This window comes from Danio rerio, chromosome 9, assembly GCF_052040795.2.
Source record: "Danio rerio strain M-AB ecotype USA chromosome 9, GRCz13ab, whole genome shotgun sequence".
Classification (NCBI taxonomy): Eukaryota; Metazoa; Chordata; class Actinopteri; order Cypriniformes; family Danionidae; genus Danio; species Danio rerio.
The window spans coordinates 31,067,475-31,083,710 of record NC_141029.1 but is presented as its reverse complement, the minus strand read 5'-3'; the positions used below and the strand labels follow the sequence as shown (position 1 = coordinate 31,083,710).

Sequence of the window (16,236 nt, the reverse complement as noted above, 5' to 3'; positions counted from 1 at the left end):
ATTTATTCATTTTCTTTTCGGCCTAGTCCCTTTATTAATCTGGGGTCGCCACAGCAGAATAAACCATAAAATTTATCCAGGACATTTTTTACGCAGCAGATGCAACCTATCACTAGGAAGCCCATTAATAATCTGTTCAAAGAATGGTAAAAGCGAAAGCGGCAACCACTGCTGCTTACAGGAAATCTGGAGCCCTTGAAAGCAGCAGGACTGTGGGTTCAAAGAGAAATGATCGGTCCCTGCTCTCTTTTTTGCTTGTGCGAAAAGTTATCAGTCGTACTGCTTCTCAGTTTCTAATATCACATTTGCACACATATTGTCAAACAATATTAAACTAACATTCTAATCTTTAGAGACAAGGCTGCTCTGGCAGTTTAAAAAATTTAAACTCGCATTTGGCGGGCTGGTGGGTGTTAATGTCAAGGCGTGATTAATTATTCTATATAGTTTACACACAGAAACAGCAACGTGTGGGCATGACATCACTTTGTTGCAGAGACGCTATTGGATAAATTCCGGCAAAGTAGAACAGGAAAGCAGCTTTAAGTGTAAGTTGCGAGTATGTCTGCGGTCTGGAGCTTTTTATAAAGTTTCTGAGACTTTTTAGTGTTGTTGCAAATTACATAATATAATATAATATAATATAATATAATATAATATAATATAATATAATATAATATAATATAATATAATATAATATAATATTCAACATTTAGCTGTTTTTTTTAAGTCTTGAAAGTGAATGAGCCTTACACAGAACTAAGGTCTTCTGTGTTTTTCTCACCATATGTGTCAGAAACAGCACTATGTTTTGAGAGTAGCCTTGACTCCTGTACTTCAAGACAACAAAAGCAGACACTTTTAAAATGTTACCTTAGGAGAAAATGTGTTGATAGGTGTATTTTGTCAGGCACTGATGTAGTCAGTCCACTGCATTAGACACTTCAAAGTGCATAAGAATACAGTCATACTGCAGTCTGGGTGTGATTCTTTCTTCACAGTTTATCTGATCTCATCCACAGTATTCACACAGAGCATGTCATAGCTGCTGTTTTGAAAGAATCTTTTATTTTTCTAATACCAAGCAAGAAAAATATCATCATTGCTTTTCTTTGGTGAAGACAAATACTGTATGGTTTAGTGATTTCGCTGTAATTACATAAATATTTAATCTAAGACCTGTTGACATCACCTGTTTAAAAACACATTGTGTAACCAATTTACCTAATTACTAGCCCTCAAAAACTTTTTTTGAAATGTGTTGCAAAAACCAAAATTGGAATATGTGTTAATTTAAAAAAAACAAAAAACAAAACACACACACACACACACATTAAATGATGTTTGTTGTATTGTCTGCAATGAAATACAATTCAAAGTAAATTTAAGAATCACTACTTTTTTTTATTTCTATAGTCTATACTGTCCCAACTTTTGATTTGGCATCATAATGTAATATAATAAGTAACACTTTATTTTGATGGTCCATTTGAGATTTAGTAGACTGCTTAATATCTGTTGATAATGCTGCGAAATATAACTGACTATAAGAAACTTTGCAAGTACATGTCAACTTACACTAACCCTAACCCCAACCGTAACCCCAACCTAACAGTAAACTTCCAATCTAATGAGAATTAGTTCCCATATAGATACAATGTAACTTAAATTCAACAAACAAACCATCAAAATAAAGTGTGACAATATAATATAATATAATATAATATAATATAATATAATATAATATAATATAATATAATATAATATAATATAATATAATATAATATAATATAATATAATATAATATTTCAGTGATCATTGTGATGATCCTCACATTCACTAAAGTCATAAATGTACAAACATTGTATAATTAATTGTTATGTTATGCATCAGACTTGGGCTTTTTTTGTGAACAGATGGTCACTGAGTGTATTGGTATTGCATTCAGGCTGTGTGTGTCCCTGGTGACAATAAAAGATGAGAGGGATGCGCACAGTAGAGAACAGGTTGAAAGCGAATGTGTTCACTACATATAAATACAGTACATCGCAAATTAAGTGGTGTCCAATTAGTCTGTGATCATAAACTACAGTGTCACTAAACATTTTATCTTCATTAGCAACCTTTTAGCAGTATGTTTAAATGATATTAGTGCAGTTTTCAGGATGAACTAAACATTTCCTTATTTCTCCCAAAGGCACATTATCTCAGAGTCTGCCGTAATTTTCATACTCTGACTTAATCAGTGTACTGTGTATTTCTGTGTGTCTTCAGACGACTCCACTGCACCAGGAACTACATTCACATGCACCTGTTTGTTTCCTTTATGCTGCGTGCCGCCAGCATCTTTGTGAAGGATCACGTGGTGCACACTAGCGCCGGGCTGCAGGAATTTGATGCTGTGCTCATGAATAACTTCACCAATGCTGTGGATGTGGCACCAGTGGACACTTCACAGTATGTGAGTCAATCTTTTAAAATGAAATATTTATCAAGTATCTTATGTGGCCTATGTTAAGAGTAGGCAATGGATATTTGTATTATATTGTGTCTTAGTAATGTAGTTATCATTAGGATGCTTTTCCAAATATTTTCTTTGAGCTGTGACAAATTTGAAACAGATGGATTGGTGGATAGATAAATTTAATGATAATTTGTCTCTACAAATAGTTATTTTAATCAACTTCTTACAACATAATCAATGTAACCACCTTCTTGCACGAAACCATGGAGACATTTGTGAGAGACGATTCAAAACATAATGTTTGCTGTGGTGTAGATCCGGAACTGTGTCTATTTGAACAGTACTACACAGAATAATAATAATAAAAACACTCGCCTGCTGCAGCCAAGGTATGGCAGCAAAGTTAATTGATTATTATGCTGAAATGAGAGTTTAGTTTCTTAATCATACTGGTCTAGAATTTTCATTTTTCATTGGTCTTAGTGCACAATGTAACTACAGTAGAGTCAAACTTTAAATAGAAAAGATTATTTAAAGTCTTTGATTATTTTTTAACAAGATGCTAATAGTCTAATCCGGTTCCATTATCTATGCTAAGCTAAGCTAAAAATGCTCCTGCCAGACCCAGAAATTGATTAAATGGATTCAGATATGATAAAAATCTGTTTAACTCTAGGCGAGCTGTGCCTATTAAGCTGAGTGTTTCTTTTAGTTGGAAAAAAAAGTCTTGGTGAAAAGTTTTTTAATTTTTTTATATTACATATTTTTTCATTGACTTTGGTGCATTTCTCTGATCATAATTGACATTTACAAAACAGTGCATTTCTCAAAACAATGCATGCAGATAACAAAACACCATAGATTACCTGCAAAACCCAGTTTCTTGGTCAAAAGCCTTAGTTCAAAACTAAATTTCTCTATCAATGAGCGTGTCAGTGCTGTCTTGACAAATCTTTGTGCCATTGTGTGTGGATAAGACAGTTAAATTACTTAGTCATGATTTCAATACAACAATCTACGATGGGGTGGTGTTCTAATGTGAACTATGACAATTCTTTTTTTTTGTACTGTAATTTGTTGACAGATCTTGTTATTGTGATACTGAAAGAAAAAGACAGCATTGTGTAGCACAAAAGAAAAACTAAACAAAAGTAGAAATAAGAACGAGGACAATCTCCTTCGAGATGCACCTTCATTAGAAAAAGTCAAGATTCACCTGGGGGAAATATACCAATTGCAGACAGATTTGGAAAATAAAGTCTAATAAAAATGTATAGAAAAAGGCATTTTGACTAAGTATTATGACCACATGTTCAACCATTGTGCATTTAAAGGCTTAAGCCATTAACAAGCAATTAAGGGCCCTATCATACACCCGGTGCAATGTGGCGCAAGTCGTGACGCTATTGTTGTTTGCTAGGTTCATCTTGGCGCAAAAGTCGTTTTGACACAGGATGTACACCAATACACAAATATCTTTACATATGAAAAAGAATTAAAATATTAAGGATATATATAGGATGTAATAAGGATATATAAAGGATATAAATATAAAGGATTAAAGTGTTACAAAACATTATTTTCTAGCCTACATAAATATAAAAAAATACTTTCATGCCTTTTTTATCTCGGGAGGCTTTTTCAGTTTATTCATGACAATTTGCTTTTGAATAATATTATTATTAGCAGTTTTTATTTTATTTTATTTTATTTTTATTTTTTTTTATTATATATAAGCATATTTATATTTGTTTTATTAAATACAAGCTTATATTTGCTCACCTGTCAAGTTTTAGACATTGAGATAGGAAGCAAAGTGGGAGAGAGAGAGGGGGTAGGGTAGGGAAATGTCGTCGAGCCGGGATTCGAACTCGCGACGCCCTCACGTGCTATTGCACCATATGTCAGCGCACTAACCACTAGGCTATTGCGCCGACAGTTTTGCAATATTTTCTGAAGCAATACTGTATCAAAACATGGAAACCAATATCGATATTTTGTCAGGTTTTTACTATACTATTTGCAGTCCTCTGCAGTAGTTTGGGTGGTTTGTTTTTTGTTTTTTTGGGTTCCAGCATGCAGTAGGCTAGAGATGGTGGCATCGCAGAAAGGTGCATACAACTTTAAGACATAAACAAAGTGTTGATCTATTTGTCTGCTTGCCAATCCCATATTACACTGCAGCAATACAACTGAACGGAGTTAAGCAAGAAATGTTTCTGTTTTTTTAAAACAAATGTATAAACGCATTGCAACATATTGCAGAATTTCACAGTATATTTTAAATTTCGTAATGTATCATGACATAAGTATCATAATAATATCATATTGTGGGGAGTCTGGTAATTCCCAACCTATTCTTCATGACTACAATTTTAAAAAGCAATGTCATGCAAGATCATTGAAAGGCAAAGAAGGTGAAAATTAATCCCAGAAATTGGTATTTTAAAAAAAAGTTAATAGAAATTGATTTTCTCCTGCAGTTTTTAAAAAGTGTGCTGTTTTTTTATTATGTATATGATTTTTAATGAAGAAAGGACCCTGTACAGATTTCAACATGCAGACAGACAGATACACAGTCATAGATAGAAAGATGGATAGATAGATAGATTCATAGATAGATTTATAGATAGATAGACAGTCAGAAATACAGATAGACAGAAAAGCCTGAATGAATCGATGATGTTATAGTAATCGATTAGATAGATCGATGGATGGACGGACAGACGGACAGACAGACATTTAAATGAATTGATGAAGTTATAGTTTTAGGATAGACAGACAGACAGTAATATGAATGAATAGATGCCATTATAGTTATGGATTAGATGGCTGAGATGGACAGATGAATAGACAGATGTAACAGATGTAATAGATGATTAACACATATGGAAGACTCTCCTAAATAATCTGCTTTCTTTTCCATACACTAATCATGCCATGTGCGAAATGTGCCATTTGAATTAGTAACTCATGACTAGCCAGGAACAATAATCATTGTAGAATATCATAACAGCTTGAAGACTGCATAGAGGCACAGCGAATTGTTAAATAAGTCTGGAGGAGAGGAAATTGAAAGAGGTCAAGTTGGGTCCAGAGTGAAGTGACATCTGTGTAAGGTCTGACTCCAAATCTGATTACGGTGGAGAATAAATATTTTAATGCCAGCGCAAGGTCGTGCCCCATCATGACACTTGGTTTGGCTGAAATTGTGGAACAAAATGCCAAAGATAGAAGTGAAAGGTTATTGTATTGCAAGAAGTGCTCAATCTCATCTTTTGCAGCATGTACTGGAGGGCTTTTGTTTCATAGCATCTCCAATCTCCACCCTAAAGCTTGCTCACAGCTTGTCTGAGTGTTTCATTATGCTCTTCGCCCACCACACGGCCAGCCTCAACAATCTATGCATAACGGTTAAAAAAAAGCTCACTTGTCCCCGTTTGCTGTCTTTAGGGAAGGAAATGCTTATCCATTCCCACCTACGCTCAGACTCAAACTGTATTGGTGCTCATTGCAGAAACAGTGCAACAGTGGAAACTCCCGTTGACTTGGCCCTCAGCTTTTTATTCAAACAGCTGCAATGCAGAAGATAAAAGCAATGGATCCAACATTCAAGGGGAGGATTATTCAGCCAGTTGTTTAGCATCCATAGCTGCAGTGTTTATGTTAGGTGCAAACAATGTGTCTGCAGAGATCAAAGACAGACATACTAGGCTTTGATCTGTTTGTTTACCTATAATATGATGTAACTAAATGTAGCGCGCTGCGTTTTCTATAGATCAGTGCACCAAACAGTCATACCAATAGGTGGCTATTACTCTAAGATTTCACGTTTTGAGAAACCTGCAGGATATTTCCTGTCCTTAGTTTTTCTGTAGCAGAACAGCATGACAGCAGAACTTGTTTAGAGGCGAATATTTATATGTGTTTTTAGGGACAATAATTGTGAACAGGCTTGCTTGTCATTCTTTTTCTGTCCTTCATGCATGTAAAAAGTAGTTGTTTATATATTATATTATATTATATTATATTATATTCATTTTTTGAATAGAAGGGCATTTTACACACTTTCGTACAATATCCGTCTTTTGGATGATACATTAAAATAGGGATGCACCGATACCTTTTTTTGGAACTGATCCCAGTGTTCCTTTAAAATTTTTTCCAGCTGTGGCGGCAGGCCTTTTACATAGATCTACCAACTACATATGGCGTTATTTCAATGACAAGTGTCGTGAGAGCAATATTACAAGTCAAGATCATATTTATGTAATACGAGCTCTTAGCTTGCGTGCCGATTTCCTGTTTGTGCACAAAACTTCTTGCGCCCTTTCAAATATATGCTGCTCAAGTGCAAAATATCTTGTGCGCTCTCAATGAACCCTGCTGAAGTGTGATTTAGTCCGTTTATGTAACAATTATGTCTCCAACATTTATTAGATTTGCTAGAAATATTTATGAATGTCTCCAATAGACCTACAGAGCGGCATTAATGCTTCCTTAAGTAAAGTGAAACAGTTATAAACTCCATCGTATGAAGAACCATAGACCTTTGTCTTAAAGTGTAATTATATAAACTGTGTTCATCATAACTGAAAGCTACGTTGTGTTTGTCAGTCAGTCAGTCAGTCAGTCAGTCAGTCAGTCTGTCAGTCAGTCAGTCAGTCAGTCAGTCAGTCAGTCAGTCAGCATGTCACTTTAAAGGGTTAAAGAAACAACGCACAACACTACTATGAATACAGAAAAGTTTGCTCTGTTATAATTCACTTACCTTTTAATATGTTTTGGTGTGATTATAACCCGCTATTAAAAAACAACAACGACTGAATGTTTTGAATGAGAAGCTTTGATGTAGCCATAGGGGAATTTATTTCGGTGTGGCACTTCATCATGGAAGAATGAATGTAGTAGAAACCATGGATCCTGATACCAAAGTTCTGATACCAAATTAACGACCAATACAGATCCGATCCCAGTACTTTGCTGTTTTTTTAAGTAAGCATAATACAGTTTCTGTAGTTCTGGGGATAAACTCAAATAATATCTTCTTTAGTAAAATAACAGACCTATATACCTACTGTATATGACAGATGACAGGATTTAACTAAAACATGATGTTTGCTGTAAACAAGGCTTCATTATTTGAGCATTCGTTATGAAATTGATCTGTTGTGGTTTAGCTTATGGTTCCTTTTTTACTATTAAGATTTTTCTTTGAAATCTTTAATAGACTACCACTATTGACTGTAATCGTTGGTAATATAACCAGCCTTTAGCAAATCCTGATACTTTCTTGCAGGTTTGACGCAGACTAAACTAAACTGTCTGACCTCTGGTATCTGCGGACACTTTTGAAAACAGCAGCACAAACGGAATAAATCAGTCTGTTGAGAATCTGTCCAATGTATTATTGAGCCTTTTCTAAGTCCAGTTAGGGCTGGGCGATTTAGCAAAAAAAAAAAAAATCTAGGTTTTTTATAAAGTTTGACCGATTCACGATTTCGATTTCGATTTTTTTTTTTATTGTGTCACTAGTCTTCTCAAAACATTACAACAACATGACTGAAGTAAGATTCTGTTTTTAAGTAATTTGAAAAACCATCTGGTTAAGGAACATTGTATTTTTAATGGCCATGTCATACAAAAATCGGTCAAGGTGTAAATAAATGTAAAACAAATTCACCAGTTAAATAGCGTTGCTGAAGATTTGAATAAGAAATATTTGTGTAAATATTGCAGTTGCAGGAATACAGAGGGATTTTTGCTAATTTCGCTGAGCCTAGGAAAGATTGGCTGTCAGCTCGGCTTTGACTTTGTCTTCTGATTGAATGACAGGTTGTAATGCTGCTGCCTTTTTCTTAAAAAGATACAGTGCAAGAAAAAGGACTGAACATGGAAACTGTAAAGCCTAATTTAACCCAATGTGTGAACTTGTGGACGTATAGTAGGAGCAAATACAAGCACCAGATTTGTGTCTAATATAAAATAATATATTTAATCAAAAAAAAAATTTTTCCCCTTTTTAAATACAGATCATTTGATGCGCTTTGCTCCACTCTCTATTATGCTGGCTGATATGTCTGGTTTTCAACTAGGTCCGCTAAATGACGTCATGGGGGGCGGGTACTTTCATTTTCACTGCTACAGTCCCTCACGTCTACTCGTGTTCAAACCAAAAGATCGGTGCGGTTTTTCACATGGCAGGTTTTTACGTCCTTCATACATGTTGAGACCGAGTTTATCGACTTGATGAGGGAATGTCTTGACAATCCACACAGATGTGCAACAAGTAAAATCCTACATAACTTAACGCTTTAACAGGCAGTCAAGCAGGTCGCACACAGGAAGAGCCGTGACACGGCGCGAACATGAAAGTTTAAACTATCACACACAAAACGCGCACATTCACATGATATTTAACATGAAACTAATTAGATGGCGCTCTGTGGGCCGGCTGAAATATGAACTGCTTCGTGAATCGTGGCTGGGCGGCGCCGGTGTGTGTATAGAAATTGGTTTAGAATTCTAAAATCCATGGCGTGGTGCTGTGCGGCGCGTCGCCGAGAGGTGCTTCTGGTGTGCTTCCTGCTTCATACAGAGAGTGAACCCAAGCGCATTGGTGCCATTATAATGTATTAAATATATATATTAAAAATTTCTCGATTTCATTCAAAATTAAATCGTCTTAAAACGTAAATTCGAATTAATCGAAAAAATCGGAAAAATCGCCCAGCCCTAATTCCAGTGTTGCGAATGCGATCTGCTGATCTAACAGACACAGCAAAATGTTATTTAGAAACAGCAACTCCTTGTTGCAGGTCAAAATGAACCCATTTAATGCTAAACTAAATGCATTTCTCTACTGATTATTTTTAGTAATAGTAACAAATAGTCTTAGAGAAGGTTTTTCGTGTTGTCATGAACGCGACATGCCGTTTTGATTGTGAATGAATGGAGAATGATTAACAGGCCCGGTGGTGGGAAGCACTGAACTGAATATAAATTTGACCTAAGATAATGCTTCACATTAAACTGTAGAATGGCTTCAGAACATCTGGAATATAGTCGGGATACATTACAACTTTCAAGTCCCTTATAATAGGCTACCTTCATGGCATAGTTGGCTTATAACCACAGAATATTGCACACACGCAAAATTAAATTTGGATCGGTTCCAGGTGGCCGATACCTGATCCAGCAAAAACATAAGGTATCGAACCAACTTGAATCCTGACCCTCTGTGGTCATTAAAAATTCTAGGATGTCCTTTGGAAAAGAATAGGGGGTTTAACCCCAGCATCCTGGCCAAATTTGCTCACTGGCCTCCATTATGGCCTCCCACCATCCCCATATCATAATTGGCTTCATCACTCTATCTTCTGTCCACCAGTCAGCTAGTGTATGGTTTGCGGTCTGGCGCAATATGGCTGCTGTCGTGAAGCTGCTCAGCCATAATTTAGATTCAACATTGTAGATTCTGAAATAAATAAACAAAATAAAAAATAAACTGTACAATTGCAGAGGAGCGTTATCGATGCTGAAATGATATATTGTGCATCCTTAGTACGATTCTTAAAATAAAGTTCTGGCATTGGACACAGAAATTAATGGGTACCATTTGAGCCATTAGAAGTTCTTTTTGTTAACTATTAAAGCAAAAATAAAGTAAAAAGTTCAGTTTAGTGTTTAGTGTCAAGCGATAAGATTAGGAAATTGTTCACGCAGTCCTTAAACAAATTTTCAATTGACTCAGGTCGATTTCTTCCAAAAGTACTCTCCTTAGGGGGCTTAGGTCTTCTGTAGCATTTTTATTTGTATAGAAGCCTCCATAGTGCATCACTGTGGGGGTCTGCACCCAACAATATGTTTCCAATCAGTACTGTTTAAAGAAGACAGAGATCTCCGAGAGCCAGAGACAGACAGAACAGAAAGTTTGTGGTTGATCAGGTGAGCCATTCAGATCCTCCAGATGTATTGACAACATAATCTGCACACCTTGCTTTCCTGCGGCACCTCTTTGATCATCTGTCAGAAGGGCTGAAGCTCTCACGGTTACCCCTAGTTTCTGCCACTTTCATGTGTCTGTTATTGTCTATGCTCGAAATAGTGGCTTCTTTCACTGGCTACATGTCCCAACCCCAAAAGCATCTCTCTAGGGAAAACGTAAGAACAGAAGTGAGCATTAAAGAGATAGAACTTAGCCATTTTTTTTCTCCTTGGAATTATAAGGTTCTATCTGCATTCTGAATGATTTTGAGGTATTGAGCTTCAACGTTTTTGCATTCCATAGCAAATAGTATGTTTGTTACATTTTTTTTTTTTAAAGTCCTAAAATGTAAACAAGCTCTATAAACATCCCATAATGTAAATAAGTTGTCATTTAATAAGAATATGTCAATAACTCAATATTTTTTTTGACAAAAATGTCAGATAGAACCTTAGGGGAAGGGGAAGATTTGTCATTCCAATATCGTATTTTGTTGTGTCATTCTGTTAAACATGACATAAGGTGTGTTCACAAGAATGGTAAAATCAATGATAACTAGGCTTACACAGAAATTCTCAGATTTCTGCGGATTTTTAGCCCATAATTAAAAATATCAGTTTTTAAATGAGTTTCACTAATATTATTGTGATATAACAATAGTAATAGTAAAATCTTCATATGATTTATGTACAATACAGTTTGTAAGGAAACATTTTCTGTCTTTAAGTAGAGATATTATATGAGAGACTTGCTTTGTTTACCAAATAAGTAGATTTAGATGGACTTGCATTGTAAGCATTAAATAAAGGTTAAAAAGCTATTATTTTTTTATTTCATATATCAAGTTGTCAGTTACGATATTCTCAAAATAATTCCACATATATTCGCAGATTTTGTACAAAATTCTTAGCAGAAATAGCAAAAAATGTCTGCAGATTCTGTCTGGCCTTAATGATAACTAATCATAAAAAATAACATAAGCAATAATATACATGTTTGTACACTAAGTATAGTTTTATCTTCTAAACAGAAGATTTACAAAACTTGATGAAGCAGTGTTCTGAAAGCTACCAACAGTACTTGTCTTTCACTTTAAAGAAGAGTGGATTGTGGGAATGGCTGTCAATGTTTTTATCGCTCATCAGTTAAGAAAAAATCTATTTTGAATGTGATTCTAACCGTTATCATTTTAGCTGTGCTTTGAACTCAGCTTTTTATATTATGATTAACTTTGAGAACTATATCTGTATAGTTATTTTACAAAATTATAATCTTTATTATAATATTCACTATATTATAAATCCTTAAAGCCAACAGTAGCTATGTGTGAGGAAGATAAATTTGATTCTTCTCTTCCACAATGGCTCTATACATGTTGTTATTTTGGCGCATGATGTGCAAAAGAATTCAACTGAATTACTTACCTTAACAAATTACCTTTTTAACATGGCATGCAGATCTGAAATGGTGTATTATTAATTAATACAATTTAAACCCAAAAACTCATTCACAGTTATAAGCTGTGCTTTTATTACACTTTTTCTTTGCGGATAGAATATGGTGCTCATGTTAGCAAAGACACTGTAATTATAGCTGGTTTTTCTATAAACACTTTATTCAATCTATGAACGATAAAGTTTTATAATATGATGAAGTTTTGAAGAGTCAAGAAATGATATGCTACATTTATGGTTATTTGATGTATTAAAACAAACAGAAAAAGCAGGGATTTAGTCCCTTTAATAATCAGGGGTTGCCACAGCGGAATGAACCGCCAACTTATCCATACTGTATGTTCTTCCAGCTGCAACCCAACACTGGGAAGCACATAAAAACCAATAATTGCCTAACTTAAATATAGATTTATTCACTCATTCATTAATTTTCATTCAGCTTAGTCCCTTTATTAATCAGGGGTCACCAATCAATAAACCACCTACTTATCCAGCATATGTTTTACACAGCGGAGGCATTTCCAGCTGCAACCCAACACTGGTAAACACCCATACACTCTCTTTCACACTCGTATACTATGGCTAATTTAGCTTATTCAATTCACCTATAGCGCTCGAACCAGTGACCTTCTTGCTGTGAGGCGATCATTCTACCCACTGTGCCACCGTGACACCCATATAGATTTATTATATATTATTATTTTTCAGTGAATATACATTACAGTCATGTGAAAAAGTTAGTACACCCCATTAAATTGGAATATAATAGGGTGTTCTATCTTTTTTACGTGACTGTATATATAACTTTGAAAGTTTTGGAGAATCATGCTAGAATTGGAATTGGATCAAGCTAGATTTTGATCAGGCATTCTATTATTGATCGGTCCTGTTGTTAGGGATTTTAGCAAACTCCTATCCTGGCTGTTTAACTAAAGTGTGTAACTCATCATGCACCAATTGGGCTCAACGATAATCCTAACTCAAATCATGCAGATGGTTGAGGAAAGCTGTGCTGCTAATTTTCTATGTGATCAGACTGGCAATTAATGTTTTCCATGCTAGGTCATAAAACAAGTTTAAACATTGCATAGACTTACAATGAAGGGGAAAAAATCATATCTCGAAACATAAATGTCATAGTGGCAGAATGACACTGATTTGTGTGTTATACATCATTTTATATACTGTCAAACCTAAAAGTGTTCAAAAATAAAAAAAAATATTTTGTTTGACTAATAAGTAAAGGACACTTTATTTATAGTTGAAGTCAGAATTATTAGCCCCCCTGAATTATTAGCCCCTTATCGAAAAAAAACGACCGCCCGGAGGAATACCACACGAACACAGGGAGGACATGCAAACTCCACACAGACATGCTAACTGACCCAACGGGATCAGTTGCTATCAAAAAATATATAGCTCAAAGGGGCTAATAATTTTGACCTTAAAATGTTTTTATTTATTTGTTTATTTATTTTTATTTTTTTATTGAAAACTGCTTTGATTCTAACCGAAATAAAACAAATAAGACTTTCTCCTGAAGATAAAAAATATTATATCCATAAACATCATTTAGGAAATATTTAAAAGAGCAAAAAAATTAAAAAATAAATACATCAAAGGGGGGCTAATAGTTCAAATGTATGTTAGTGAGGATACCAAAATAAAGTACACTGACATAGTATATCCCAATAAACTGGACTAAAAAACAGATAAACAAGAATAAGGACAAATATTGAATTTCAGGTTTTTATGTACCATGAATCAAAGCATTGACAGTTATGTTGGCAAAAAAGTAATGACAGTTATGTTAATAATGTTATACTAAAAGATGTTTCAATAATTCTTGGTTGATCTTAATCCATCACATGACAGTTTACCTCTGAACAGTAAAGTTCTTTCATATATATTTTTTTAACATTTCCTAAACTATATAGATTAAACTGTAATACTCTGAGAAAGATTTAAGGTGTGTGAATAATTTTGGCTTTGACTTTATGTAGAGTGGCTTTTGACATTTTCACCACAGTGTCAAGTTTTCTTCATTTATAATACGACTTTATGACCTGCTTTAGGTCAATCTTGCAATGACTAACAGTCAATGGTGAAAAGTCACAAGCAGAGGCAGTTTTTCTGTGATTGGCTCATTATTTCCCTGTTTATTTACTAACAACTGTATCTCATGGTTATGCCTGATGTGCAAATCAGCCTGAACAGGTCTGACTTAATAGATGGACTAATCACAAAGTAAACAACTTGACCACCCACACACCACTTCTTTGAATCAAAATTAATGGATTACTGTGAGTGAGCCGGTTTTGAGTATCCACTCTATACAGGAAAATAATATGACCTTCATAGCATTTCTTGTTTATCAAACATTTGAGGTGTAATGGATTTAAAAGAGGAACAACATGCAGTTGTAAAGCAAAGCAAAGCTACACAAAATATTTTTGTTTCTGTATTATTTATGAAGCAATGTAAATTAGTTTTTTTAAAGTAATTTGGCTTTAATACATTGGAAGCAAAATTGATAATGGAGCTAAAAATATTATAGCATTAGTTGCTTGTTGTAGTGTAAGGAATATTTTGTTTTGTTTCAGTTGAATTGCTTTCAATTTTACAGCTATTATAGTACAATTGCTAGTGACAGGCAAAATAAATGCTTTATAAGAGGCATTTAAAACTAAATGGACTGACTCAAGAGAGACAGTAACACTTTCTGGAATCAAGTTAAATATGGTGTAGAAACTTTTCTCTTTAATTTCTTTTCTCCTTGGCTTCAGTCTCATTGAATTTTTTAGAGGGTTTTTAAAGAACCCATTTCTTTTTTTGATTAGATATTTTGCAACCAGAGTCAGTGTGAAACTTTAAGCAAGACATCTTTTGACCTCCCAATCATTAATATTGATCATGTTCAAAAGGCAAAATGAAGAAATTTCTCTCACGGAAACTGTTAAAATTCTTACTTCCTTTTAAAACACTTTCATAAAATCCGTTGTCAAGACAGACATACATTCGATGGTTCAGTTAGATTTTCATAATGTCTTTTTATATTATATTATATTATATTATATTATATTATATTATATTATATTATATTATATAGATTTCCTTATAAGGCCTGTAAGACATTAGTAGAGAGTATTTTTGTCTATAATTGATTATGGCCATCATCTATATACGCATGCAACCACTACTCTACTTAGAAAACAAGATTCTGTTTATCATGCAATAATACACTTTGTTACAGGTGCAAACTCACAGATGCATCACTGTATTTTGTACCATTCTTTATCTCTATATCAAAGGAGAAAGTTACATTTGTGATTATTTACTTTCCAGGCTCTGTTAGGTAAACTACCATCCCATCTTTTTAATTTGATAACATTTTACATAAATAACAAACACACTAGATTTGGTTCCTGTATTTGTTTAACAGTCCCAAGGGTATTGTTAGAACTTGGCAAACATGCTTTTTCTTTTTATGCTCATAGGGCTTAAAATGACCTGCAAAATCAGCTTAATCACACTGACACACTTCTGACTCTGAGTACTTTTAAACATTTTCTGTGCAACATAAAGGATCCTTTTAATTGTTTTTTATGGTCTGACCTTTATACGAATGGTAATTTTGTACTTTGTGGTATTGTCTTTTGTAATTTTTATGTGAAACTTTATGTGCCGTCTGCCATCTTGACCTGGTCTCACCGGAAGAAGAGACAGTACTGTCTCAATGTGATCTCCTGGTTAAATAAACGAAATGAATAAATAAATATTATATTATATTATATTATATTATATTATATTATATTATATTATATTATATTATATTATATTATATTATATTATATTATATTATATTATATTATGTTATATTATGTTATATTATGTTATATTATATTATGCTTATTTGTTCTCATAAACATAAAAAACTGTTCAGCTGAATAATTTTGTGGAAACCATTGTAAGCAAACTTTATTCAAAATTGTAATAGTAACTTTATGATATGGTAGTTGGCTTTCCTGTTTTAAACAAGTTAATGCATACTCAGAAAAATAGAAGTGTAATTTATTTTATAAAAAAGTGTGTGTATATGTGTGTGTGTGTGTGTGTGTGTGTGTGTGTGTGTGTGTGTGTGTGTGTGTGTGTGTGTGTGCGTGTGTGTGTGTGCGTGTGTGCGTGTGTGCGTGTGTGCGTGTGTGTGTGTGTGCGTGTGTGTGTGTGTGTAGGGTCCAGCCAGTTGGTCCAATGACGGTATCCAATGGTGGATGAAGGTTCACTGCATGTTCGGTCTTTCCAGTGCACAATGTTGATATATATTAAACTTA

General features: G+C 34.2%; 2 protein-coding genes across 4 annotated transcripts in view; one reads left to right on the top strand and one right to left on the bottom strand.

Moving 5' to 3' along the window:
- Positions 1-16,236, bottom strand: part of LOC148679658 (uncharacterized) — a 178,641-nt gene that overhangs the window by 36,265 nt on the left and 126,140 nt on the right. The window lies entirely within an intron of this gene.
- Positions 1-16,236, top strand: part of pth2ra (parathyroid hormone 2 receptor a) — a 199,880-nt gene that overhangs the window by 98,313 nt on the left and 85,331 nt on the right. For all 3 annotated transcript variants that reach the window (XM_087265949.1, NM_131377.1, XM_087265950.1), the window contains 1 exon segment: positions 2,275-2,461. In XM_087265949.1, coding sequence (XP_087122075.1) covers positions 2,275-2,461 — 187 coding nt within the window.